General features: G+C 39.4%; 4 protein-coding genes across 4 annotated transcripts; all 4 read left to right on the top strand.

The window, feature by feature from the left end:
• Positions 1-1,386: 1,386 nt before the first annotated feature.
• On the top strand, positions 1,387-6,461 carry LOC141019126 (extracellular calcium-sensing receptor-like). Its single transcript, XM_073493953.1, has 9 exons — positions 1,387-1,496; positions 1,578-1,872; positions 2,023-2,109; positions 2,373-2,642; positions 3,196-3,402; positions 3,489-3,764; positions 4,827-5,054; positions 5,157-5,280; positions 5,551-6,461. Exons 1-9 carry the CDS (start codon positions 1,387-1,389, stop codon positions 6,459-6,461), a joined length of 2,508 nt encoding a protein of 835 aa, XP_073350054.1.
• A 1,078-nt stretch (positions 6,462-7,539) lies between these two features.
• LOC141019120 (extracellular calcium-sensing receptor-like) lies at positions 7,540-12,532 on the top strand. Its single transcript, XM_073493940.1, has 9 exons — positions 7,540-7,649; positions 7,796-8,090; positions 8,239-8,325; positions 8,563-8,832; positions 9,480-9,686; positions 10,391-10,666; positions 11,027-11,254; positions 11,419-11,542; positions 11,619-12,532. Exons 1-9 carry the CDS (start codon positions 7,540-7,542, stop codon positions 12,530-12,532), a joined length of 2,511 nt encoding a protein of 836 aa, XP_073350041.1.
• Positions 12,533-14,005: 1,473 nt separating this feature from the next.
• Positions 14,006-18,240, top strand: LOC141016176 (extracellular calcium-sensing receptor-like). The gene is made up of 9 exons (XM_073490413.1): positions 14,006-14,115; positions 14,356-14,650; positions 14,790-14,876; positions 15,114-15,383; positions 15,827-16,024; positions 16,123-16,398; positions 16,793-17,020; positions 17,117-17,240; positions 17,327-18,240. The coding sequence occupies exons 1-9, from the start codon at positions 14,006-14,008 to the stop codon at positions 18,238-18,240; spliced, it is 2,502 nt and encodes an 833-aa protein (XP_073346514.1).
• An 847-nt stretch (positions 18,241-19,087) lies between these two features.
• LOC141013025 (extracellular calcium-sensing receptor-like) lies at positions 19,088-23,096 on the top strand. The gene is made up of 9 exons (XM_073486567.1): positions 19,088-19,197; positions 19,489-19,783; positions 19,926-20,012; positions 20,258-20,527; positions 20,803-21,009; positions 21,153-21,422; positions 21,649-21,876; positions 21,973-22,096; positions 22,183-23,096. Exons 1-9 carry the CDS (start codon positions 19,088-19,090, stop codon positions 23,094-23,096), a joined length of 2,505 nt encoding a protein of 834 aa, XP_073342668.1.
• The last annotated feature ends 1,875 nt before the right edge of the window (positions 23,097-24,971 follow it).

Here is a 24,971-nt window from a genome sequence, read left to right as displayed (position 1 = left end):
GGTCAGGCTTTTATAGACGTAGTGAGATTTAAGTAAGACCCTTCATGTGTTCGCAAAAATCAATATTTGAGAAAAATTTGACTTGTATCTGGGCTTCTTATTGTATTCATATAATTAGTTTGAGGTTCAAGGTTACAAATATTTATTTTATCTAATTTTCCCATTTCCCATTTCCTTTTTGCTTTTGCTTGTAAAAAAACATTTAGCTCCTGCTGTAGGTTTACCCGGTCAGTAGTCTGGATTACTGAATCCGTACTGAATTTGAGGTGTACTATTAATGTACTCCGCATATTGTTTTTCATCTGGCCATTTTTTAAAAAACAAAAATAACAGCAAATAGCAAATTGTCTCATTTCAATTTTTAACACTTCCTTATGCCAACCACATTTATTATGAAGGTAAGAATTTAAAGCAACATTATGTAGAAATTGGCATATTGTGCAATTTGGCGCCCCCCACAGTTTCTGAGCGCAACACCACTGACATAAATACAAATCCCAGGTCTGTCATTCTTTGTCAGATGTAATGTAGGTGCTAATTACAAACAAAACTCATTCCATCATAACAATGTCATGTGTTGAAAATTTGTATCTTGAAGTAAACATGTATGTAACGCTGTGATCCTACCCTCTCACTGAAGTTACATAGAGCAGAAACAAGTGATGGGGGGGCGACGGAGTGGCTGAGACAGAGACACCATTTACCCTATTACAAGACACTGTACCATCAAAATGATTTTGAAGCTGTTAAAAAGGTTTACGTGTAAAAAAGTTACATAATGTTGCTCTAATCCCCAGAAAATATTGTAAAATTGTACAAAGGAGGTGCTGTTGTAATTGTTTTGCAATTCTTTATTTTTCAATTCAGTATTTCATCATCTGTGAATGTGATGTAACAAGCACAATTGCCATATTAACAATCATTAACACACTAACCCGATTCTAGTATTTTATAGACAACGAGTCAAAATGGGCTATTGATTCTCATTGCAAAAGACCATGTACATGAGAGTCATTCACAATATATGTAATATGGATTAGGGCATACATATGCCTAAATACCTAGTTATGTGGCATAATTTAGGACAGTATTCTTTGAAATGTATTGTATATTATGCCCATCCTTCCTTGCTGCCCAATCCCTGAAAGGTGGTGTAAACAATTAAACATTGACGAAAGGAGATGACATAGCCCTGTAGTATAAAAGTACCTGTGCATGAAGATTACATACAGGAGCAAAAGGAGGAGGGCAGTTATGGGGGCCTTTCTTGTCAAATATTTGTTCTTATGTGTCTATCTGATCTTGCGTTCTTCCTCTTTTTTCTTCTCTGAGTCTTCCAAGCTTTCCCCATCTTGTAAATTACGGAGGCAGTTTCATCTTAATGGGATGCACAAGGCCGGTGATGTGATTCTAGGTGGGCTGTTTGAGGTCCACTACACCTCTGTCTTCCCTGAGCTAACCTTCACTGCAGAGCCACATCAGCCCAGCTGCCAAGGGTAAGTCTCACACATGTAGCAGACAACATGCACAAAATACACTTACATTTAAGTGGTTAATAGTGATACTTTGTATGTTAGCTTTGACCCTCCAGGCTTCAGGCATGCCATGACCATGGCCTTTACCATTGATGAGATCAACAAGAACTCCAATCTGCTACCTAATGTGACTCTTGGATACAGTCTATATGACAACTGTGCTACACTTGGTATTGGTTTCAGTGCTGCGTTGTCATTGGCAAGTGGCCGAGAGGAGCAGTTTCTGCTTCAGGAGAACTGTTTAGGGACCCCTCCAGTTATGGGGATTGTGGGGGATCCATTCTCAACTTTTTCTATCGCCACCTCCAATGTTCTGGGTTTATTCAAACTGCCCATTGTAAGTTTAGTGTCTTTAAATTCTTGAGTGCTTTTCAAGTGCTGTATTTGAATTGATTAATTATTTTTAAAATGAGCAAAATATATTGAATGTTTCTACTAACTCACATGAGATGCGCAACCTGTATGCATTGTGTGTGTTTCATTATAGGTGAGTTATTTTGCCACATGTTCTTGCCTGAGTGATCGGCAAAGGTATCCATCCTTCTTCAGAACAATCCCAAGTGATGCTTTCCAGGTGAAACACTATCACCAAATTAATAACTACATATATGTCTCAAGTAAAGTACAGTAAACCTGAAAATAAGTCATGCCAATCTTGTGTGTATAAACTATACTTACTCTGTGCATCATTTATAAACAAAATACGTATTTAGGGATTTAAACATAATGGGATGAATTAATTATGATCGCATTATTAGACAAGTGCCATACGTATTAAGTTCCACTCAAGGAATATTTTAGCCTGAACTCTAATCCCTCCACTCTGGATTCACTTAGGTGCGTGCTATGATTCAGATTCTGAACCACTTTGGCTGGACTTGGGTCGGCCTGCTGGTCAGTGATGATGACTATGGACTCCACGCTGCCCGATCTTTCCAATCCGACCTGGCTCAGTCAGGTGGAGGATGTCTGGCCTACTCAGAGATTTTGCCCTGGGGCAATGATCCAAATGAATATAAGAGAATTGTGGATGTGATGACAAAATCCACAGCTCGTGTGGTGATTGTGTTTGCACATCAGATGCAGATGACTCAACTCATGAAGGAGGTTGGGGGATGAAAATGCAATGATATATCTTTATTTATTTTTTTATTTTACAAGGAATTCCCCATTGAGAAAAAAAAAAAATGACAAGAGACCTCAATCCAAAGCATGATTCCATGATTTTTTATTTCTTTCTTAACCTAAATTCACGCAATCACACCTGATTCTGTGATTGTTTTTTTTTTGTTTTTTTAATTTTGCATGAAAAGAACTTTGGTGTGGCTAAACTATATATTCTTGCCCAAAATATAAATTATGCAATATTTATACACATACCTATGTTCATCTGTATACCTGTGTTCTACATTTACCAATCCTATATGCTCTTTGTACTTCTTTTTCTATAACTCAGTTGCCTTTGAATACAGATCAAAATACATAGATGGTGATTTAAATGAATCACCTTGCTGTGAAAAATGTAATCATGTCTGTGCTTTTCTAACTAAAGAAAACAACTATACCAGAAAATTGTTATGTACATTCATTTGTTATGTATTGCGTACTACAAAGTAGACTGTCATTATTTCACAGAAGATATTTTTAATGCCATACACAGGTGGTGAGGCAGAATGTAACAGGCCTGCAGTGGATCGCCAGTGAAGCTTGGACATTAGTTGAGGGACTTCATACCACTGCCTTCATGCCATATCTGGCTGGCACACTGGGCATTGCTATCCGTTGTGGAAAAATACCAGGACTCAGGGACTTCCTGTTAAGAATTAATCCTGACCAGCACCAAAGCAATGACTATGAAAACAGCATGGTGAGAGTTAAACCCTTCGATCAAACAAATTGTCAGAATACTATATTGATATGATATGTTATCAAGTGATTTTATATGCATTTCAGGTGAGGCAGTTTTGGGAATTCACCTTTCAGTGTAGATTTGCACCCCCTCCAGCAGGTTGGGTGGAATCTGGGGGAGCATTATGCACTGGACAGGAGGATCTAGAGAATGTGGAGACTGACTATTTGGATGCATCAGAACTCAGGCCAGAGTATAATATTTACAAGGCTGTGTATGCTCTGGCATATGCCCTCAATGACATGCTTCACTGTGTACCTGGGAGAGGGCCTTTCAGACGGCACAGCTGTGCTACTTTGCAAAGACTGGATCCATGGCAGGTGTGAGATCAATTAACACTCCTGTTAATGTTTTGAATATAGCTGTTACACCTAGAGGTACTTACTGATTTCATTTTTGAGAGAGTGGCTCATCATGGAAAACCCCATTATGTTAAGTAATTAGAATTATGCCTGCTATTAACATTCTTTAAGTTTAATGTCAATTCTTTGAGAATGAAGGTTACGATATGGTAACCCAAGTTATTTAAGTATAGCTGGAGCCCTGTACTGGACTCTATGGATATTGCTTCTCTCCAATCACACACATGTATTTGTCCACTAAAAATGTCATTGTATGTAGCCTGCCAACATCGACTTTGCTACAGACTAAATGTGTCACAGTACATGATGCAGTGTTTCCGCAGTCTGCCATCAGACAACTCCTTCAGCAAGCAGTCTAAGAGCGGCAGCATCCATATGTACAAGGCTCAGCCTGTGCTATAGAATGAGGGTTACCAAATCGTAACCTTCATTCTATCAATGGGTACAGTGGGTGGAGCCCAATGAATGTACACCCTACTGTGACATGTCCTCAGAACTTGCCCACTGATCTCGAACAGCTAGAAGTTAGGCACCACAGTTCTCCAACTTATTACAACTATGACTACTTCAGAGCAGAAATAGGGAGCCCAACCCAACCCACTTAACACACTCCTGGAACTGGGTGGAACCATGGCCTAACCCTGGAGAGTTCAACACCATAAAACAGACACGCTGCACACCCTTCTCCCTGGGTCACCATAGAGCATGGGCAAGCAGTTGTAAAAACATCTAAGACAAGGTCACTTCCACCCCCCCTTCCATCAGTCCTGAGTCATACCAGCAAGTAAAGACCCTTAAAAGGAAGCCCGTCACAAACAAAAAATAGAGCCATATGAAAAGACAGTGTGCACATCACACTGTTGCCATGCATATGTCAGCGGTGTCCTCAGGTGACTTGAAGTGGAGACTCCATCTGAGAAGAAATGTAATCAGTGATTACATTTAGTCAAAAACATGCAAACAGATTCCCGACCAGGAACACTGCACATTATGAGCCTGTTGTATCTCTCCCATTTGCAGCTTATGTATTACCTTGAAAAGGTCAACTTCACCACACCAATTGGTGATCAAGTGTCTTTTGATGAGAATGGTGAGGCCTTACCAATCTATGATATCATGAACTGGCTGCAACTCCCTGATGGAAGAACTAAAGTTCAGAATGTGGGTGAGGTTAAAAAGTCTCTTTCCAAAGGTGAAGAACTCACAATTGATGAAGACAAAATCTTCTGGAACTTTGAATTACAAGAGGTTACTTCTTATTATTGTTGTTTTTGCTTTAGTATAGCATTCAGTAGCAGCATCAAATGTTGTAGATAACAGTGATTTCTTTTCATTATGCTTTCCCTCTAGCCACCCAGGTCAGTTTGCAGCGAGAGCTGCCCCCCAGGTACCCGCATTGCCAGGAAAAGAGGACAGCCTATGTGCTGTTTTGACTGCATCCCTTGCTCTGAGGGAAAGGTCAGCAATGCAACTGGTTGGTATCAATTAAAAATGTGATGATTTGTTGTGGAGCATCAATTAGTTTTCAGTACTGTAATCCACTGTGGGTGCTCAGCTGGTGTTGAGGGAAAGCACATGCCCAGCACTGCAGAACTCTGGTTCTATCCCCGGTAGTGGTGCCCAATTGCACATCAATGACGGTGTTTAAAGGTGGGAGGGGTGATGTCCTTGTTGCTGTAATAGCAACAAAAGGGCACGGGAAAAAAGGGGGAAATATGCTAAAAGGAAATTCCCGTGTTTTCAGACTCCTTGGAGTGCACCAGCTGTCCAGAGGACTTCTGGTCCAGCCCCCAGCATGACCACTGTGTTCCTAAGAAAACAGAATTTCTCTCCTACCATGAGCCTCTGGGAATCTGCTTGACAACTGCCTCATTGCTAGGTACATTTGTCTGTGCTGTTGTCCTGGGCATCTTCACCTATCATCGCAGCACACCCATTGTACGTGCCAACAATTCAGAACTGAGTTTCCTGCTCCTGGTGTCACTTAAATTATGTTTCCTTTGTTCACTGCTGTTTATTGGCCATCCCAAACTATGGACTTGCCAACTGAGACATGCAGCATTTGGGATCAGCTTTGTGCTTTGTGTCTCATGTATTTTGGTAAAAACCATGGTGGTTCTGGCTGTGTTCAAGGCCTCCAAGCCAGGAGGTGGAACCAGCCTAAAGTGGTTTGGTGCAATGCAGCAGAGAGGGACAGTTATGGTTCTCACTTCTATTCAGGCAGCAATCTGCACTGCTTGGCTTGTATCTGCCTCCCCAACTCCTCATAAAAACACTCAATACCACAATGACAAGATAGTTTATGAGTGTGTGGTTGGATCCACAGTTGGTTTTGCAGTGTTACTGGGTTACATTGGCTTACTGGCTACCCTAAGCTTCTTGTTAGCATTTCTGGCAAGGAACCTTCCAGACAACTTTAATGAGGCCAAACTCATCACTTTCAGCATGCTGATCTTCTGTGCTGTGTGGGTAGCCTTTGTCCCTGCCTATGTCAACTCACCAGGCAAATATGCAGATGCAGTGGAAGTATTCGCTATCCTGGCCTCCAGTTTTGGCCTCTTGGTGGCACTGTTTGGACCCAAATGTTACATAATCCTGCTGAGACCAGAGAGGAACACAAAGAAAGCAATCATGGGTCGATCCACCACTAAGTGATAAAAGTAGTGCTAACAGTAAAATCATCACTTGGCCTGAACAATATTTATTTTGCAATCATTCAGTAGAGATCAGCCATTAAAATGGCCAATGTATAACATATAAGTAACATGCTTTTTAAATTCAGAAATGTCTTTGCTGTAAATGGTAAGTATTTACCATAAGTTTTCTAGAAAACATACTTATTTAATTTGGTCTGACACATTTAGGGAAATGTTTATATATTCAAATAAGGCAATATAATAATAAGACAGCCTGAAAGGCAAATGCTGGCATCATCCAAGTTGCTATTAAATTAACACCAGATGAGCATCTAAATCATTACATCATGTATAGAGTTTTTGCATCTTTGACAAAGAGCAAAATGTAATCTGCATAAAAAGTGATTTTGTGACTTTTCATTCCGAGATTGATACCTTTATTATGAGTGTCATCTGTGAGTGAGCAAACAGAAATAAGGAGATAGGACAACCATGTCACCATTGTTGTAAAATACAAAAGTGCGAAGCGCCAATAAATACCGTAAAATCCACACTGTAAGATTTTGTTTTGTTTTTTTGCAAGTATTTCCACTCAATACTATCAAATGTATTTTATCAGCTCTAAGAGAAATAAGATTATTTGTATGGGACAGGTCTTGCATGGTGTAATATTAATTAAGGGTCTATTAACAACAAACATTAAAGTGATTTACAAACTATACACTATGGGTCATGGTTTCTATTTACTGACATTTTTTTTTACGCTTTTTATTTTATGTTATACTAGTTATGTTTGTGTATGTGTATTATGTTCTGCCCACATAGCCTGTGCCCTGATGGGTGGTGTAAATGTTTAAACAGTGATGGAGAGGACGCAAAGGGGATGTCATAGCTGTGCATATAAAATGAAGTGACGTTGTATGAAAACTACAAGCAGTTGTGGAAGGAGGAGGGCAGTCATGGGAGCTTTTCCCAAAATACATTTCCTCTTGTCTCTGTACCATATCTTGTTTTTTTTCTATTCCTCCTCTATACCCTCTGCATATTCCTCTGTTCCCTTATCTTGTAAGTTACGAAGAAAGTTTCACCTTAATGAAATGCACAAGCCTGGTGATTTGATTCTAGGTGGTTTGTTTGAGGTCCACTACAGTTCTGTCTTCCCTGAGTGGACATTTACCTCAGAGCCAGAACAGCCCAGGTGCAAAGGGTAAGGAAGAACATGTTACTGTGCTGAAATAGTTATGGATAATATACATTTTCATGTGATATTTTGCAATCTTTTATTCTGTATATATTTAGTTCTCACAGAGAAAATTACGCTTTAGTGTTTAATAGTGATATTTTGTGTGTTAGCTTTGACACTCTAGGGTTCAGGCATGCCATGACCATGGCCTTTACTATTGATGAGATCAACAAAAACTTCAATCTGCTACCTAATGTGACTCTGGGATACAGTCTTTATGATAACTGTGGTGCACTTGTTGTTGGATTCAGTGGTGGATTATCACTGGCAAGTGGCCGCGAGGAGCAGTTTCTGCTTCAGCAGAACTGTGTAGGGAGCCCTCCTGTCCTGGGGATTGTGGGTGATTCCTACTCTACATTTTCGATTGCTACCTCCATTGTGCTAGGTTTATACAAAATGCCCATTGTGAGTTTATTTACCCTTCTCATTTAGATTGTTGCATTTGTATGTACGCTACATAAATTTAGTCCATATTAAAAAATGATAGACTGCTGAAACATTATCTTACCTTGACTGGGTCTGACTTGAGTTTATACTGTATGTTTCTCTGTAGGTGAGTTATTTCTCCACATGTTCCTGTCTGAGTGATCGACAACGGTTTCCATCCTTCTTTAGAACAATCCCAAGTGATGCTTTCCAGGTGAGTCACTATTACCAAGTTGACTGCAAACTATGTAAGTTTCATGCAGTATAGCAAGCTTGTAGAAATTGTCACCGATGACACCAAATTTTTCTTTTAATGGGATTAATTAGTTGTGATTCAATTGTGAAACGCATTTGAATATTTAATGTATGTAAATTAAGGTAGGTTGCACATCAAATTGAAATAATATATTTGTCTGTGCAATAATTCCTTCAAACCAATATATCCACTTAGGTGCGTGCTATGATTCAGATTCTGAAACACTTTGGCTGGACCTGGGTCGGCCTGCTGGTCAGTGATGACGACTATGGACTTCATGTTGCTCGATCCTTCCAATCTGACCTGGTTCAGTCTGGTGGAGGTTGTCTGGCCTACTTAGAGGTTTTACCCTGGGACAGTGACCCAAGTGAACTCAGGAGGATTGTACATTTGATAAGAACATCGACAGCTCGTGTGATCATGGTGTTTGCACATGAGTTCCACATGATGCATCTAATGGACGAGGTTGGAATTAAATATAATGTAATTTAGAAATACATGATTCAAGAAATATGATGAATTTTTGGCGTGTTTGTGTTTTCCTTCTCTGGCAAAATCTTGTCAATAATCATCACTTTCAATCAAACAAAATGATCTACAACAGCGAATTTCAGTTCCAGTTAGCTCTTCATCAGGTCATCTTGTTTGATATTGTTACCTGAGTAGATGTCAAAGATTTCAGACTGTAGAAGAGTTTGCTGTAACTTAAAATATTTAAATACAGTATCAAGTTCCCATCAGTGTTCTGGCATGAAAGGACCACTCCTTAACAGTAAAAGGAATAAAACGTTATTCTAATAAAATTAAATTAAAGGTTATAAAGTGAAGCTAACAAAAAATAAATACAAAAAACAGTTATAAACTTAAATTATGCATTTTCATGCAGGCCAAACCAAATCCATTATGTATGAAAAAAGAGAATTTACCTTACTTTACAGCGAACGCATCTTTTTCTTAGATTGTTAAATCATTTTGCTCCCAATAATTTTTTAGATCTGTGCTTATATGACATTAAAAAAAGCTAAACAGAGGAGTACAAATATTTGTCAAAAAGCACACTACTTTTTACAACAAAAGTCTGAAACATATATTTTATATATTGCTATACACAGGTGGTGAGGCAGAATGTGACAGGCCGGCAGTGGATAGCAAGTGAAGCCTTGACAACAGCGGCTGTGCTGCAGACCCCCCGCCTCATGCCGTACCTGGGCGGCACACTGGGCATCGCCATCCGCCGAGGAGAATTACCAGGATTCAAGGAATTCCTCTTACAGATACGTCCTGACCAAATTGATAGTAGCAACTATGGAAATAGTATGGTAAGAGTTCAGCCCTCAGTCTACAAACATGTTTAGAAGGATGACTGAAGAATAAAGCACTGTAAAAACAACCATAATAACAAAATGTAAAATAAATAGTTGAGGAAAGTTACAGTTAATTTGCATATTGTGTCAAATCAAAATAAATACTTTTATTGAATACACATTTTAGATTGTAGTATCATGTAGTTGTCAGTACTTACATGTAAACATTACCTATGTAATAGTTATATGTTGAAACTAGCCAGTGTCATTTTGACCTCACTATAAAATAATTGATATCATCCCACAGTCCTTCAAACTTTGCCCCTTTTTAAACTGTCTGCTGCATCCGTGTCTGTCTCCTACAAAATGACTGACAGAGGACCCCTACTCCACCTGGGACCCTTCAATTAATTAATGTATTAATAAATAGTTCCATCAATTAAAACTTCATTAGTGAAACTGGGTGCTTTTGACCCCAACACAATGGTATTTTTAAAAAGCTATAATTAAAACAAACATAAAATGATATGATATGAAATAATTAGGAACAAACTGATTGACAAAGTCATGATAACTGGAATGATATAATAAAGAACGAGTCACATATGACAAAAAGTATACATCTGAGGTTAACGGTACAATTTGATAGAAAATAAATGATAAATATTAACAATCGATAATTGCTGATAATATTGACTTTATTATACACTACATTTCAGGTGAGGCAGTTTTGGGAATCCACATTTCAGTGTAAATTTGCACCACCTCCAGCAGGTTGGGTTGAAGCTGGTGGTGCTCTCTGCACTGGAGGGGAAGATATTGAAAGTATGGAGACTGAGTTTTTGGATCTTTCTAACCTCAGGCCTGAGTATAATATTTACAAAGCTGTGTATGCTCTGGCCTATGCCCTTGATGACATGCTGCAGTGTGAGCCAGGGAGAGGGCCTTTCAGCAAGCACAGCTGTGCCACTTTGCAAACACTGGAACCATGGCAGGTGTGATATCAATTTACACTCCACCTGTTTATGTTTTGAAAAAAAGCTGCAACACCCTGAGGTCCTTACTGAATGTTGTTTTGCGAGTAAAGAATACTATAACCAAGATTGGTAAACTGAATACTGATTCCATTATTTTTTCCTAGAGGAAAAATATTTAATCCAACATAGCAGGAGAAAACACTTTCCTATTTTGTCAGACAGCAATTGCTATTAAACCAGACAAAACAACAGTCTGAATTTCAGGGTGTCTTAATAATGAGATAAAACTTTAAAAAGATAAAAAAGGGTCTGGATGGAGTCCACATATATCGCAGTCATTATAATTTTTTCTTCAATATTCCTATAATCCATTCATAGGTTTTAAATTACCTGCAAAAGGTCAACTTCACCACACCATTTGGTGATCAAGTGTCATTTGATGAGAATGGTGATGCCTTACCAATCTACGATATCATGAACTGGCTGTGGCTCCCTGATGGAAGAACTAAAGTTCAGAATGTGGGTGAGGTTAAGAGGTCGGACTCCAAAGGTGAAGAACTCACAATTGATGAAGACAAAATCTTCTGGAATTTTGAATCAAAAAAGGTTATATCTGATTTTTCAGAAAACTTTTCTTTTGGACTGTAGATCTGAGCAGTGTACAGTAATATGGAGTTACAATTTTATTTTTCTCCCTACACTCCATGGGTAACTCACTGTAGCAGTGCAAAGTAGTGTAGAATAAGAGATATTTATTTTTCTCCCAACAGCCACCCCGCTCAGTGTGCAGTGAAAGCTGTCCTCCAGGTACCCGCATGGCCAGAAAGAAAGGGGAACCTGTGTGCTGTTTTGACTGCATCCCTTGTTCTGAGGGAAAAATCAGTAATGAGACTGGTTCGTATAAAGTTTGAAACAGTGATGCTTGGAGGTATGAATAAACATATATCTCAAGATTTCCCTATTTTCACAGACTCCATGGAGTGCACCAGTTGTCCAGAGGACTTCTGGTCCACTACCCAGCGTGACCACTGTGCTCCAAAGAAAACAGAGTATCTCTCCTACCATGAACCTCTGGGTATCTGTTTGACAACCACCTCGTTACTGGGGACATTTATCTGTGCTGTTGTCCTGGGCATCTTCACCTATCATCGCAGCACACCTATGGTACGCGCCAACAATTCAGAACTGAGTTTCCTGCTCTTGGTGTCTCTCAAGTTATGTTTCCTGTGCTCACTGCTGTTTATCGGCCACCCCAGGCTGTGGACATGCCAGTTAAGACATGCAGCATTTGGGATCAGCTTTGTGCTCTCAGTCTCATGCATTTTGGTTAAAACCATGGTGGTTCTGGCTGTGTTCAAGGCCTCCAAGCCAGGAGGGGGAGCCAGTCTGAAGTGGTTTGGTGCAATGCAGCAGAGAGGGACAGTTATGGTTCTTACTGCTATCCAGGCAGCAATCTGCACTACTTGGCTTGTCTCTTCCTCACCAGCTCCCCATAAAAACATTCAATACCACAATGACAAGATAGTTTATGAGTGTGTAGTTGGGTCCACGGTTGGTTTTGCAGTGTTACTGGGTTACATTGGCTTACTAGCAACCCTTAGCTTCCTCTTAGCATTTCTGGCGAGGAATCTTCCAGACAACTTTAATGAGGCCAAACTCATCACATTCAGCATGCTGATCTTCTGTGCTGTGTGGGTGGCCTTTGTCCCTGCTTATGTCAACTCACCAGGCAAATATGCAGATGCGGTGGAAGTATTTGCCATCCTGGCCTCCAGTTTTGGCCTCTTGGTGGCACTGTTTGGACCCAAATGTTTCATTATCCTGCTGAGACCAGAGAGGAATACAAAGAAGGCAATCATGGGTCGAGGTACCACCAAGTCATAAAAGCAACAGTTGAAGTAACATGATCAACTGGTCTGAACCAGTCATTCAGTAGTGATTTGCTCATGGGATGGCCAATATATAACAAATAAGTAACCTGCTTTTTAACTTTGATATTTGAGAAAAGAGATTAAAAACAAACTGCAGGAAATAAATGTTTTTGTGTGTGAAACAAATTCTTACTTCATTGCCCTTGTGTCTATTAAACGCTTTGGGTGTACACCTGACTAAATCTCACAGATGAAATGAAACCACTTTTTATGTGACTTTTGTAGTCATTCAAACAGGTTCCCTATGAATTACCATTTCAACTTTTTGCTAGCTACTTTAACTGAAGTAAGTGAACAGCATTGAGAGGAATCAACGCCATCTTATGCTTTTAAGATAATATTCATGGGATTTGGGATTTTAATTAGCTCCCCTTTCACTATCTTGTGCCTCAGTTCTTCCATGGCTGACAGAGAGAGAGAGAGCACGGAGCCTGGCCCGACCCGGGCCCTCGCCCGAGGTCAGGCCTCAGGTTCCGTAGGTCTCAGGTCGGGTTGCAGACCTCTATAAGCGATCCCAATATGACAAACAATTCCGTGAAAGCTTGAACAGCATGACATCCTAAAAGCCTAAAGCATTTTTTTTTCCAACCTTTGACTCCATTATGATCACTACAAATTGGTATTTTCTCACAATACTATCACTTGTGTTTTTTCAGCGTTAAGAGAAATAAGATTGTTTTGATGCAGCAGTTTGGTGTTACATTCATGAAGGGTCTCGTAACTAGACAATGTCTGCATAGTATATACCATTTGACTAACTAAACAAGGAGTGGTAAATGTATTAATAGTATTCAAATACTTACAAAGACTTTATTCTTAATATTCTTAATGCATAGAGAAATTTAAAAAGAAAACAGAGAAATAAATACGTTTTTGGAAATCATTAGGGGACAAATGCAAGGAGAAAATAATACAGAAATTCACACACCAATAAAAACTTGAAAATAAATGAATAATTTTTAAAATTAATAAATTAATAAAATGGAAAATACAGTTAATAAGGAAAGTAAATTAATACAGGAGCAAAGGAAAACAGAAATATCAATTTAAGTCAATTTTAATTAATTCATTAATACCTGCATTTATTTTAATATTACTTTAGTGGATTCATGGTATATTTCATTTTATTTATCAAGCCATTTATTATATCTTGATATTTGGCAGTTTCAGCTCTCTTGGGTCATTGAAAAGTATAACAATGACGGAAAGAATGCAAAGAGGATGACATAGCCCTACATGCTTATAAAATGAAGTAACCTTGTATGACAAATAGAAACAGTTGTGACACCAGTTGTGAGGGAGGAGGGCAGTTATGGGAGCTTTTCTTGACTCGTATGCCCTCCTTTTCTCCATCTTTTCCTTCTGTTCTGCATCTCCCTCTTTTCCCTTATCCTGTCAGTTATGGAGAAAGTTTTATCATATCGAAATGCACAAACCGGGCGATGTGGTTCTAGGTGGGCTGTTTGAGGTCCACTACAGCTCTGTTTTTCCTGAGTGGACATTTACCTCAGAGCCACAACAGCCCAGTTGCAAAGGGTAAGGAATAAAATCTACTGTGCTGAAATTCTAATTAAAAATTCAATTTAGCTTTTTGTGACAGTTTTAGTAATGCCTTTGAAATGTTGAAATACATCTATATAAAGTACACTATTGTGATTGTGTATTGTTATTAATATAACTGTAGATATTTTATTTCAATTTTTGTGTACAAATCTACTTAGTTCCCATGATGCCATATTGCATTTTAGTGGTTAATAGTGATACTTTGTGTGTTAGCTTTGACACTCTAGGGTTCAGGCATGCCATGAGCATGGCCTTTACTATTGATGAAATCAACAAGAACTCCAATCTGCTACCTAATGTGACTCTGGGATACAGTCTATATGACAACTGTGGTGCACTTGTTGTTGGATTCAGTGGTGGATTATCACTGGCAAGTGGCCGAGAGGAGCAGTTTCTGCTTCAGCAGAACTGTGTAGGGAGCCCTCCAGTCCTGGGGATTGTGGGTGATTCCCCCTCTACGTTTTCTATTGCTACATCAAATGTGCTAGGTTTATACAAAATGCCAATTGTAAGTTTCCTGTCATATCTTTTCTCGTGTTGTATTTTTGCTATCTTTAATACATTATTGAAATAATATAAAAATCTCCATTGGTGTCTGAGTTACATGACATTAGTAATTTGAGTTTCTACTGTATGTTTCCTTATAGGTAAGTTATTTTTCCACATGTTCATGCCTGAGTGATCGGCAACGGTTTCCATCCTTCTTTAGAACAATTCCAAGTGATGCTTTCCAGGTGAATCACTAAATTGAGAACTGCAAACTATATGATTGTTTCAGGCAGTACAGCAAGCTTGTAGAAGTGATCCGTCATGACCAAAACCTTTTCTTTTCTCGTAATAGGATTAATTACTTGATATACCATTGTGAAGCTTTAAAATACAAATTGTATATCTTGTATTGGTTTGTTGTGTATGCAATTTTAAAATAATTTTATTCTCTGTTCAATTATCCTTTCACACCACTCGCTTAGGTGCGTGCTATGATTCAGATATTAAAGCACTTTGGTTGGACTTGGGTCGGCCTGCTGGTCAGTGATGACGACTATGGACTCCATGTTGCTCGATCCTTCCAATCTGACCTTGCTCAGTCTGGTGGAGGTTGTCTGGCCTACTTAGAGGTTTTACCCTGGGACAGTGACCCAAGTGAACTCAGGAGGATTGTACATTTGTTAAAGACATCCACGGCTCGTGTGGTAATGGTGTTTGCACATGAGTTCCACATGATTCATCTAATGGAAGAGGTTGGAGTTAAATATAACTTAGAAATCTATGATTTTAAGAATGACAACATGATGACTCAACAAAAGCATATGAATGATCATCAGTTTTAATCAATAAAATAAAATTTCAGCTCCCTGAAAAATGTCATCAGGTCAAATTGAAGATGTTACATGTGTACATGTGAATTGTGCTTGTACTATTTGTATATTAGTGGGTTTGAATGGACAACTCATAAAGAGTGAAAAGTGTAATGAATTATTCTAATAATTATATCATTATATATTATATATTTGTTGGGTAAGGGAACCTTACCAAAAAATGGAAGCTTGTTGTAAACTTCAGTTATGCATTTTGAGAGAGCCCCAAATTATCTATTATGCATGAAAAAATGCAATTATAATGATTGCTTCTTTGTCTTAGTTTACAGATAGATTAGATAGCTTGTCTCATATGTTTTACTCAGGTGGTGAGGCAGAATGTGACTGGCCGGCAGTGGATTGCAAGTGAAGCTTGGACATCAGCTGCTGTGCTCCAAACAGCCCGTCTCATGCCATACCTGAGCGGCACACTGGGCATTGCCATCCGCCGAGGAGAAATACCAGGGCTCAGGGAATTCCTCTTACAAATGCATCCTGACCAAAATGACAATGGAAATAACATGGTAAGATTTCAATCTTAAAAATGTATCTTAACTAATGTCAATGAGAAAGATTTTGTAATCTCTATCATTATTTTTTTTTTCCATACACTACTTTTTAGGTGAGGCAGTTTTGGGAATACACATTTCAGTGTAGATTTGCACCACCTCCAGCAGGTTGGTTGGAAGCTGGAGGAGCACTGTGCACTGGAGAGGAAGATATTGAAAGTGTGGACAGTGAGTTTTTGGATCTCTCTAACCTCAGGCCTGAGTATAATATTTACAAAGCTGTGTATGCTCTGGCCTATGCGCTCAGTGACATGCTGCAGTGTGAGCCAGGGAGAGGGCCTTTTAGCGGGCACAGCTGTGCTACTTTGCAAACACTGGAGCCATGGCAGGTGTGATATCAATTTCCACTCCACCTTTTTATGTTTTGAAACAGCCGCTACACTTTGAGGTACATACCTTGTACTGATTTTAATTTTGATTATGAAAGTATTAGTATGAAAAAAAACCCACATTTTGTAAAAATTACATTGGTATTCCAGCTATTAATTTAACTACTTTCCTTCAAAGTAAATTATTATCATTGCAAAGAGTAGAATAAAGAGCTAGTTACACAAAAAACAGCCTGAAATTCAGGCTGTCTCAATACTGATGTTTATCTTTGAAAAGATAACAAAAGGTCCTGATTTTGTTGCTAATCGTTTAAACGGTTGGATAAACCTCCCTTTGGATGGACTCTATTGCACTCATTATCTGTTTATTTTAATTCATATCATCCATTTGTAGCTTGTACATTACTTGCAAAAGGTCAACTTCACCACACCATTTGGTGATCAAGTGTCATTTGATGAGAATGGTGATGCCTTACCAATCTATGATATTGTCAACTGGCTGTGGCTCCCTGATGGAAGAACTAAAGTTCAGAATGTGGGTGTGGTCAAGAGATCTGACCACAAAGGTGAAGAACTCACAATTGATGAGGACAAAATCTTCTGGAATTTTGAATTGAACAAGGTCAGTTTTGCTTTTCAGACAATTTCCCAGTTTTTGACTGTAGATCTTTGCAGTCAATAATAATGTGGAGTTACAGATTTATTTTTCTCCCCATAGCCACCCCAGTCAGTTTGCAGTGAGAGCTGTCCTCCAGGTACCCGCATGGCCAGAAAAAAGGGGGAACCTGTGTGCTGTTTTGACTGCATCCCCTGTTCTGAGGGAAAGATCAGTAATAAAACTGGTGGGTGCTCATGTTCAATGTTTTTATTTTATGTTAAAGAGATTATACACCAAGAATGTACCTCATCACCTTCCCCTTTTTTATAGACTCTATGGAGTGCACCAGTTGTCCAGAGGACTTCTGGTCCAGCACCCAGCGTGACCACTGTGTTCCTAAGAAGACAGAGTTTCTCTCCTACCATGAGCCTCTGGGTATCTGCTTGACAGCTGCCTCATTGCTGGGCACATTTTTCTGTGTTATCACCCTGGGCATCTTTACCTATCACCGACGAACACCTATGGTACGCGCTAATAATTCAGAACTGAGTTTCCTGCTCTTGGTGTCACTTAAGCTATGCTTTCTCTGTTCACTGCTGTTTATCGGCCGCCCCAGACTGTGGACATGCCAGCTGAGACATGCAGCATTTGGGATCAGCTTTGTGCTTTCTGTCTCATGTATTTTGGTAAAAACCATGGTGGTTCTGGCTGTTTTTAAGGCCTCCAAGCCAGGAGGGGGAGCCAGTCTGAAGTGGTTTGGTACAATGCAACAGAGAGGGACAGTTATTGTTCTTACTTCTATTCAGGCAGCAATCTGCACTGCTTGGCTTGTCTCTTCCTCACCGGCCCCTTATAAAAACACTCAATACCACAATGATAAGATAGTTTACGAGTGTATAGTTGGGTCCACAGTTGGTTTTGCTGTGTTATTAGGTTACATTGGCCTACTAGCAACCCTTAGCTTCCTGTTAGCATTTCTGGCAAGGAATCTTCCAGACAACTTTAATGAGGCCAAACTCATCACTTTTAGTATGCTTATCTTCTGTGCTGTTTGGGTGGCCTTTGTGCCTGCTTATGTCAACTCTCCAGGCAAATATGCAGATGCGGTGGAGGTATTTGCTATCTTGGCCTCCAGTTTTGGCCTCTTGTTGGCACTATTTGGACCAAAATGTTACATAATCCTGCTCAGACCAGAGAGAAACACAAAGAAAGCAATCATGGGCCGGGGCACCACCAAGTCATAAAAGCAACAGTTAAAGTAAAATGATCAACTTGTTTGAAAGAATATTCTACATTAATTCAATAGATACCTTCCATGAACTTTCCAATGTACAGTATAAAAAACAAGTAACCTGCTGTTTAACTTCAGGAATGTTTTTACTGTAAATAATAAATTAAGAGGGACTCAAAGCAATAAAGAAATGTTTATGTGAAACTGATTCTGTGATATTGCCCATTTCTTGCCTGATGACATTCTAATGGATTTTGAAGACCTTAAAAAGCTTTGCCTCACTTTCAGCCTCATTCCATGTAACTAAGGAATGCCTAAAGTGGAGAAAAGCAGCAGGAAGCATCAGCACCAGCTTAAGTTAAACTAGCCAAGAGGCTAGTTTTTGTCTATAGTCCCTGGCCAGGTGTAAATCTGGCAAACTAAAATCAATCAATTGTGAAATCTATTTAAATAACTAACACAATGGATTTCATATGGTTTGTGGATTATATTTGCTAAAAAAAACTTTTTGACATGGCAAAGAATTTTACGTTAACTTTACCATGTTATTATGACATAAATTAGTTTATATGTGTATTATGTCCTTCCCCCTTAGCCCATACACAAATGGCTGGTGTGAATGCTGAAACATCATGACAAATGGTGCAAAGGGGATGACCAAGCCCTGCATATAAATTAAGTAACCTTGTATGAAGAAAAGAAATAGCTGTGAAGGGAGGAGGGCAGTTATGGGAGCTTTTATTGACACATATGTTTGTATCTACTTTATCTTGTTTCTTTTCTCTTCCTCCGCTTTTTGCTTTGCTTCTTCCTCTTTTCCGTCATCTTGTAAATTATGGGGAAGATTTAATCTTAATGAAATGCACAAGCCTGGCGATGTGGTTCTCGGTGGGCTGTTTGAGGTCCACTACAGCTCTGTCTTCCCTGAGCAGACATTTACCTCGGAGCCAGAGCAGGCAAGCTGCAAAGGGTAAGTTTCACACACATACAGCAGACAGCATCAATCTGTGCAAAATGTGCTGTCTGATCAGATAATTCATTGAAGGAAGAAAATATCACTGTGCAGAAATGCTTATGAAACATTAGTAATACAACTTCTTGTGACAGTTTAACTGATGCTTTTGGAATATTAAAATCCATCCATAAAATGTCATTGTCACTGTATAATATGTCAATGACACAGGTTTAGTTTTTTGTATTTCTACCCAGATTTTACAAAGCCACATTACTTTTTAGTGAAAATTTATATTTTGTGTTTTAGCTTTGACACTCCAGGGTTGAGGCAAGCCATGACCATGGCCTATGCTATTGATGAGATCAACAACGATTCTAATCTGCTACCCAATGTGACTCTGGGATACAGTCTTTATGATAACTGTGGTGCACTTGTTATTGGATTCAGTGGTGCACTATCACTGGCAAGTGGTCGAGAGAGACAGTTTCTGCTTCAGCAGAACTGTGTAGGGAGCCCTCCAGTCCTGGGGATTGTGGGTGATTCATTCTCTACATCTTCTATTGCCATCTCCAGTGTGCTAGGTTTATACAAAATGCCCATTGTAAGTTTCCTATTTCCTATTTTTTGTATTGTTGGACTTGTATCTACTGAATTTGAATAAAAGCCATTTTAAAAGTGATTGCTGAAACATGAACATATTTTGAATGGGTTGACATTAATTTATATTGTATGCTTCTTTATAGGTGAGTTATTTTTCCACATGTTCCTGTTTGAGTGATCGGAAGCAGTTTCCATCCTTCTTTAGAACAATCCCAAGCGACGCTTTCCAGGTGAGTCACTAAGTTGACAACTACAAACTATATGTTTGTTTCAAGCAGTACGGCAAGCTTGTAAAAATTGGCCCTTGTGACCCAAACCTTATCACTCCTTTTCATGGTATTAAATAACTGTGATTTAATTGGGAAACATGTTAATTATATAATCTATGCTGCAATAATTTAAGTTAGTGGTATGTCACTACAAGAGAAAATACTCATCTTTGTACTAATCCCTTCACAACAATATATTCACTTAGGTGCGTGCTATGATTCAGATTCTAAAACGCTTTGGCTGGACTTGGGTTGGCCTGCTGGTCAGTGATGATGACTATGGACTCCATGTTGCCCAATCCTTCAAATCGGACCTGACTCAGTCTGGTGGAGGTTGTCTGGCTTACTTAGAGGTTTTACCTTGGGATAATGACCAAGCAGGACTAAAGATGATTGTGGATGTGATAAAGAAATCCACAGCTCGTGTGGTCATGGTGTTCGCACATGAGGGTCTCATGATTCATCTCATGGAAGAGGTTGGGCTTGAAATAGAACTTTATTGGAATTTAATATTATAATACAACCTTATCTTTTACCATTCAGTTACAGTAACATATTGTATTGTGACAAGTAGAGTTCATTGACTACAGGTTTTAACATACACAGCATGCAGACCCTATATTAAATTGGACATCTTGCATTGCATGCCATAGAGAAGAATTGTTGTAGACAAATAAATATTTGCTATGAAGCAGAATGTCTTTTTGAAACAAAAGTCTAAAACATATATTATATACAATGCTCTACACAGGTTGTGAGGCAGAATGTGACAGGCCAGCAGTGGATAGCAAGTGAAGCTTGGACATCAGCTGCTGTGCTACAAACACCCCGGCTCATGCCGTACCTGAGCGGCACACTGGGCATAGCCATCCGGCGAGGAGAAATAACAGGGTTCAGGGAATTCCTCCTACAAATGCGTCCTAACCAAAATGACAACGGCAACTATGGAAATAACATGGTGAGATTTCAATTTTACCATATAAAGTTAATGAATTAATAATGATAATAATAAGAATAAGAATAATAAGAATAATAATAATAATAATAATAATAATAATGTTATTTCTGTCAAATATGACTATATAATACATTACATTTCAGGTGAGACAGTTTTGGGAATACACATTTCAATGTAAATTTGACCCAGCAGGTTGGGTGGAAGCTGGTGGAACACGATGTACTGGTAAGGAAGATATTGAAAGTGTGAAGACTGAGTTTTTGGATCTTTCTAACCTCAGGCCAGAGTACAATGTTTACAAGGCTGTGTATGCTCTGGCCTATGCCCTTGATGACATGCTGCAGTGTGAGCCAGGGAGAGGGCCTTTCAGTGGACACAGCTGTGCCACTTTGCAAACACTGGAGCCATGGCAGGTGTGATATCAATTTACACTCCACCTATTTACATTTGAAAAATACCTGCTAAACAAAATATCCGCATACATTTTAGGTTGTCTCAATACTAAGATAAAAAGATAAAAGAAAGATGAAAGTGCCTTGATATTGTAGTAAATCCTTTAATAATTTGATGCATCTCTGTTTGGGTAGAGTATTTCACATTGCTAATCTTCTTATTTATATGTTTATAATCCATTTGTAGATTGTAAATTATTTGCAGCAGGTCAATTTTACCACATCATTTGGTGATCAAGTCTCATTTGATGAGAATGGTGATGCCTTACCGATCTATGATGTCATGAACTGGCTGCAGCTCCCTGATGGAAGAACTAAAATTCAAAATGTGGGTGAGGTTAAGAGGTCGGCCTTCAAAGGTGAAGAACTCACAATTGATGAAGATAAAATCTTCTGGAACTTTGAATCAAACAAGGTCATTTCTGCTTTTTAAGACACCTGTCACTTTAAGACTGTAGATCTACACAATGTATAATAATATAGAGTTACAGTTTTATTTTTCTCCCTATAGCCACCCCGCTCAGTGTGCAGCAAGAGCTGTCATCCAGGTACCCGCATGGCCAGAAAGAAGGGGGAACCTGTGTGCTGTTTTGACTGCATCCCATGTTCTGAGGGAAAAATCAGCAATAAGACTGGTGGGTGTTCATATTTCAATATATTATTTTACTTTAAGGATAACAACTGTATACTAAAGCAAGGATCTTTCTCACCTGCTTTCCAGACTCCATGGAGTGCACCAGTTGTCCAGAGGATTTCTGGTCCAGCCCCCAGCATGACCACTGTGTTCCTAAGAAAACAGAGTTTCTCTCCTACCATGAGCCTCTGGGTATCTGTTTGACAACCACATCATTGCTGGGCACATTTATTTGTGCTGTTGTCCTGGCCATCTTCACCTATCATCGTAGTACACCCATAGTACGCGCCAACAATTCAGAACTGAGTTTCCTACTCTTGGTGTCACTTAAGTTATGCTTTCTCTGTTCACTGCTGTTTATCGGCCGCCCCAGGCTGTGGACATGCCAGCTGAGACATGCAGCATTTGGGATCAGCTTTGTGCTTTGTGTCTCCTGTATTTTGGTAAAAACCATGGTGGTTCTTGCTGTGTTCAAGGCCTCCAAACCAGGAGGTGGAGACAGTCTGAAGTGGTTTGGTGCAATGCAGCAGAGAGGAACAGTTATGGTTCTCACTTCTATCCAGGCAGCAATCTGCACTGCCTGGCTTGTCTCTTCCTCACCAGCTCCCCATAAAAACACTCAATACCACAATGACAAGATAGTTTATGAGTGTGTAGTTGGGTCCACAGTTGGTTTTGCAGTGTTACTGGGCTACATTGGCTTACTGGCTACCCTTAGCTTCCTGTTAGCATTTCTGGCAAGGAACCTTCCAGACAACTTTAATGAGGCTAAACTCATCACTTTCAGCATGCTGATCTTCTGTGCTGTGTGGGTGGCCTTTGTCCCTGCTTATGTCAACTCACCAGGCAAATATGCAGATGCAGTGGAGGTATTTGCTATTTTGGCCTCCAGTTTTGGCCTCTTGGTGGCACTCTTTGGACCAAAATGCTTTATAATCCTGTTGAGACCAGAGAGAAACACAAAGAATGCAATCATGGGTCGAGGCACCACAAAGTCATAAAAGACATTTTACAATAAAATGTTCAAGTAGTTGAAAACGATATCTATTTTCAATTCATTCAGCAGTGAAATGCTTTTGAAACTGCCTATATTTGTCAAATAGGTAACCTGCTATTTAATTTCAGAAATGTTTTTACTGTAAAGAATGAATTCAGAAGAAACTAAAAACAATAAAAAGTGTTTGTGTGAAACAGATTCTTGATTAATTTTTGCCCCTTTTTTACTGGAGGTCCTCCTGCACTGATGGGGCAATTGTCACCATGCAGTGCTTGCGCCTCTTGAAAGTCAACAATTTCAGTCCCTGGCTCAATTTCATCTCTGCGGAACATCACAGTGAAGTATCACTGCGAGCATCTCATCTTGGGAAGCATTCTGCAGTCCACAATGGGCGGCAGCTGTAGGTTGCTGCCCTCTGTGTGTTGTCATCTGAGGCACCCAAAATGGATAGGGCTAGGCTGGGGAATGAAGGGACCTGACAAACTTCTGGATGCTCTGACTCCATTCGAGGAGAAATCAAATTAGTGGAAAACCTGCCATTGCTGAAGAAAAATAGGATAGTGGCCTTACTGCCTTATGTATGGTGAGGCACAGACTCGATAGCCGTTCCCTGATTGGCTAGCTAGTGCCAAACGTAAATTTTCAGTGGATGTGTGTATGATTGGAGGAGTGCCATACCCAAAGAGGCCAGTAGAGTGTGGGGCCTGTGTGAAAATAGAACAGAACTAGCTTATGCTTTCAAGAAAATATTCATATTTAATGTAAACAATTTTGAGTTTTGGGATTTTAAACAACAGCAAATTGTCATCTGCATATAATGCAAGTTTGTCATTTTTTTGTTCCCAGGCCATTTGGTCTGATTTATCAAATTGAAGCAAACATATTAAATACTGTATATTCTATAAAAAGTAAATAAAAAACCTACACTCCCTTAGCTTTTGAAGACTAATATGAATATGCCACACATTTATTTCACATATTCCAAATCATTTAAGGTTTGTCTTGGAAAGCACATTGGCTCTGTCATGGAGTAAACAAAGTTTTACATTTTGTGTTTTAAACTTTTAACATCAAATAATAAGTTCTAATAATTACGTCCTAATAATAATTATAATACATTTGTAACCCTATTAAAAAGATAAATAAGTAGATAATGGAATAAAAAGCACTCATTTTATTTATTTATTTATTTTGTTTTGTTTTCTTATTCTCTGTAATAAGTGCATATTTTGGTTTAAGAAGAGTGTAAGAGTAATAGTTAAAAGTGAAAATATACATTGGTTTAAGTTTTACTTACCTGGGGTAATCCCATGAGAGCGCGGGGTCAGAGGTCACCCGGATGTGGAAGAGGGGAAGAGGAGAGAGAAGCAAGCGAGGAGCTGCATGGCGGAGCGGAGCTACGGCCCGAAAAGACATTGAGAAAGATGCTGGTTAAGGAAGGTACATGAGATAATCGGACAGAGAGTCTCGTTTGACTGTTCATTGAACTTAACCTCTTGTTGAATTGAAAGGAGTCGGTCTCCGGACATAAATGTCCACGAGGATTACAGCTAAAGTTAGCATAGCTCATGTTAGCTTCCCTGACGTCCTTCACGAAAGAGCCGCTACCTCAGCACTCCCATAAGTGAAGCCGACGTTCGCCTGCTGTGTGAACACACCTGCTGGAGAGACCGTGTGTGACTGTCTACCACAGACATCACTTGGAGCTCGAGGGACTCTTCTACGGCCCACGTCCAAGCAACCCGCTGCCGGACCAGACGGACCAGGACGACTCCATCACAGTGAGGTCATTATCACCGGTGTTTTTTCTTTTTCTTTTCTTTCTGCGCAAGGCGCGAAGCAGCCATGTTGGAGTAAGGCTTCCCTGAACCCAAGCGAC

Source organism: Pagrus major, chromosome 2 (assembly GCF_040436345.1).
Source record: "Pagrus major chromosome 2, Pma_NU_1.0".
Classification (NCBI taxonomy): Eukaryota; Metazoa; Chordata; class Actinopteri; order Spariformes; family Sparidae; genus Pagrus; species Pagrus major.
The sequence above is the reverse complement of the archived record's forward strand: the minus strand, read 5'-3'. Positions and strand labels throughout refer to the sequence as shown.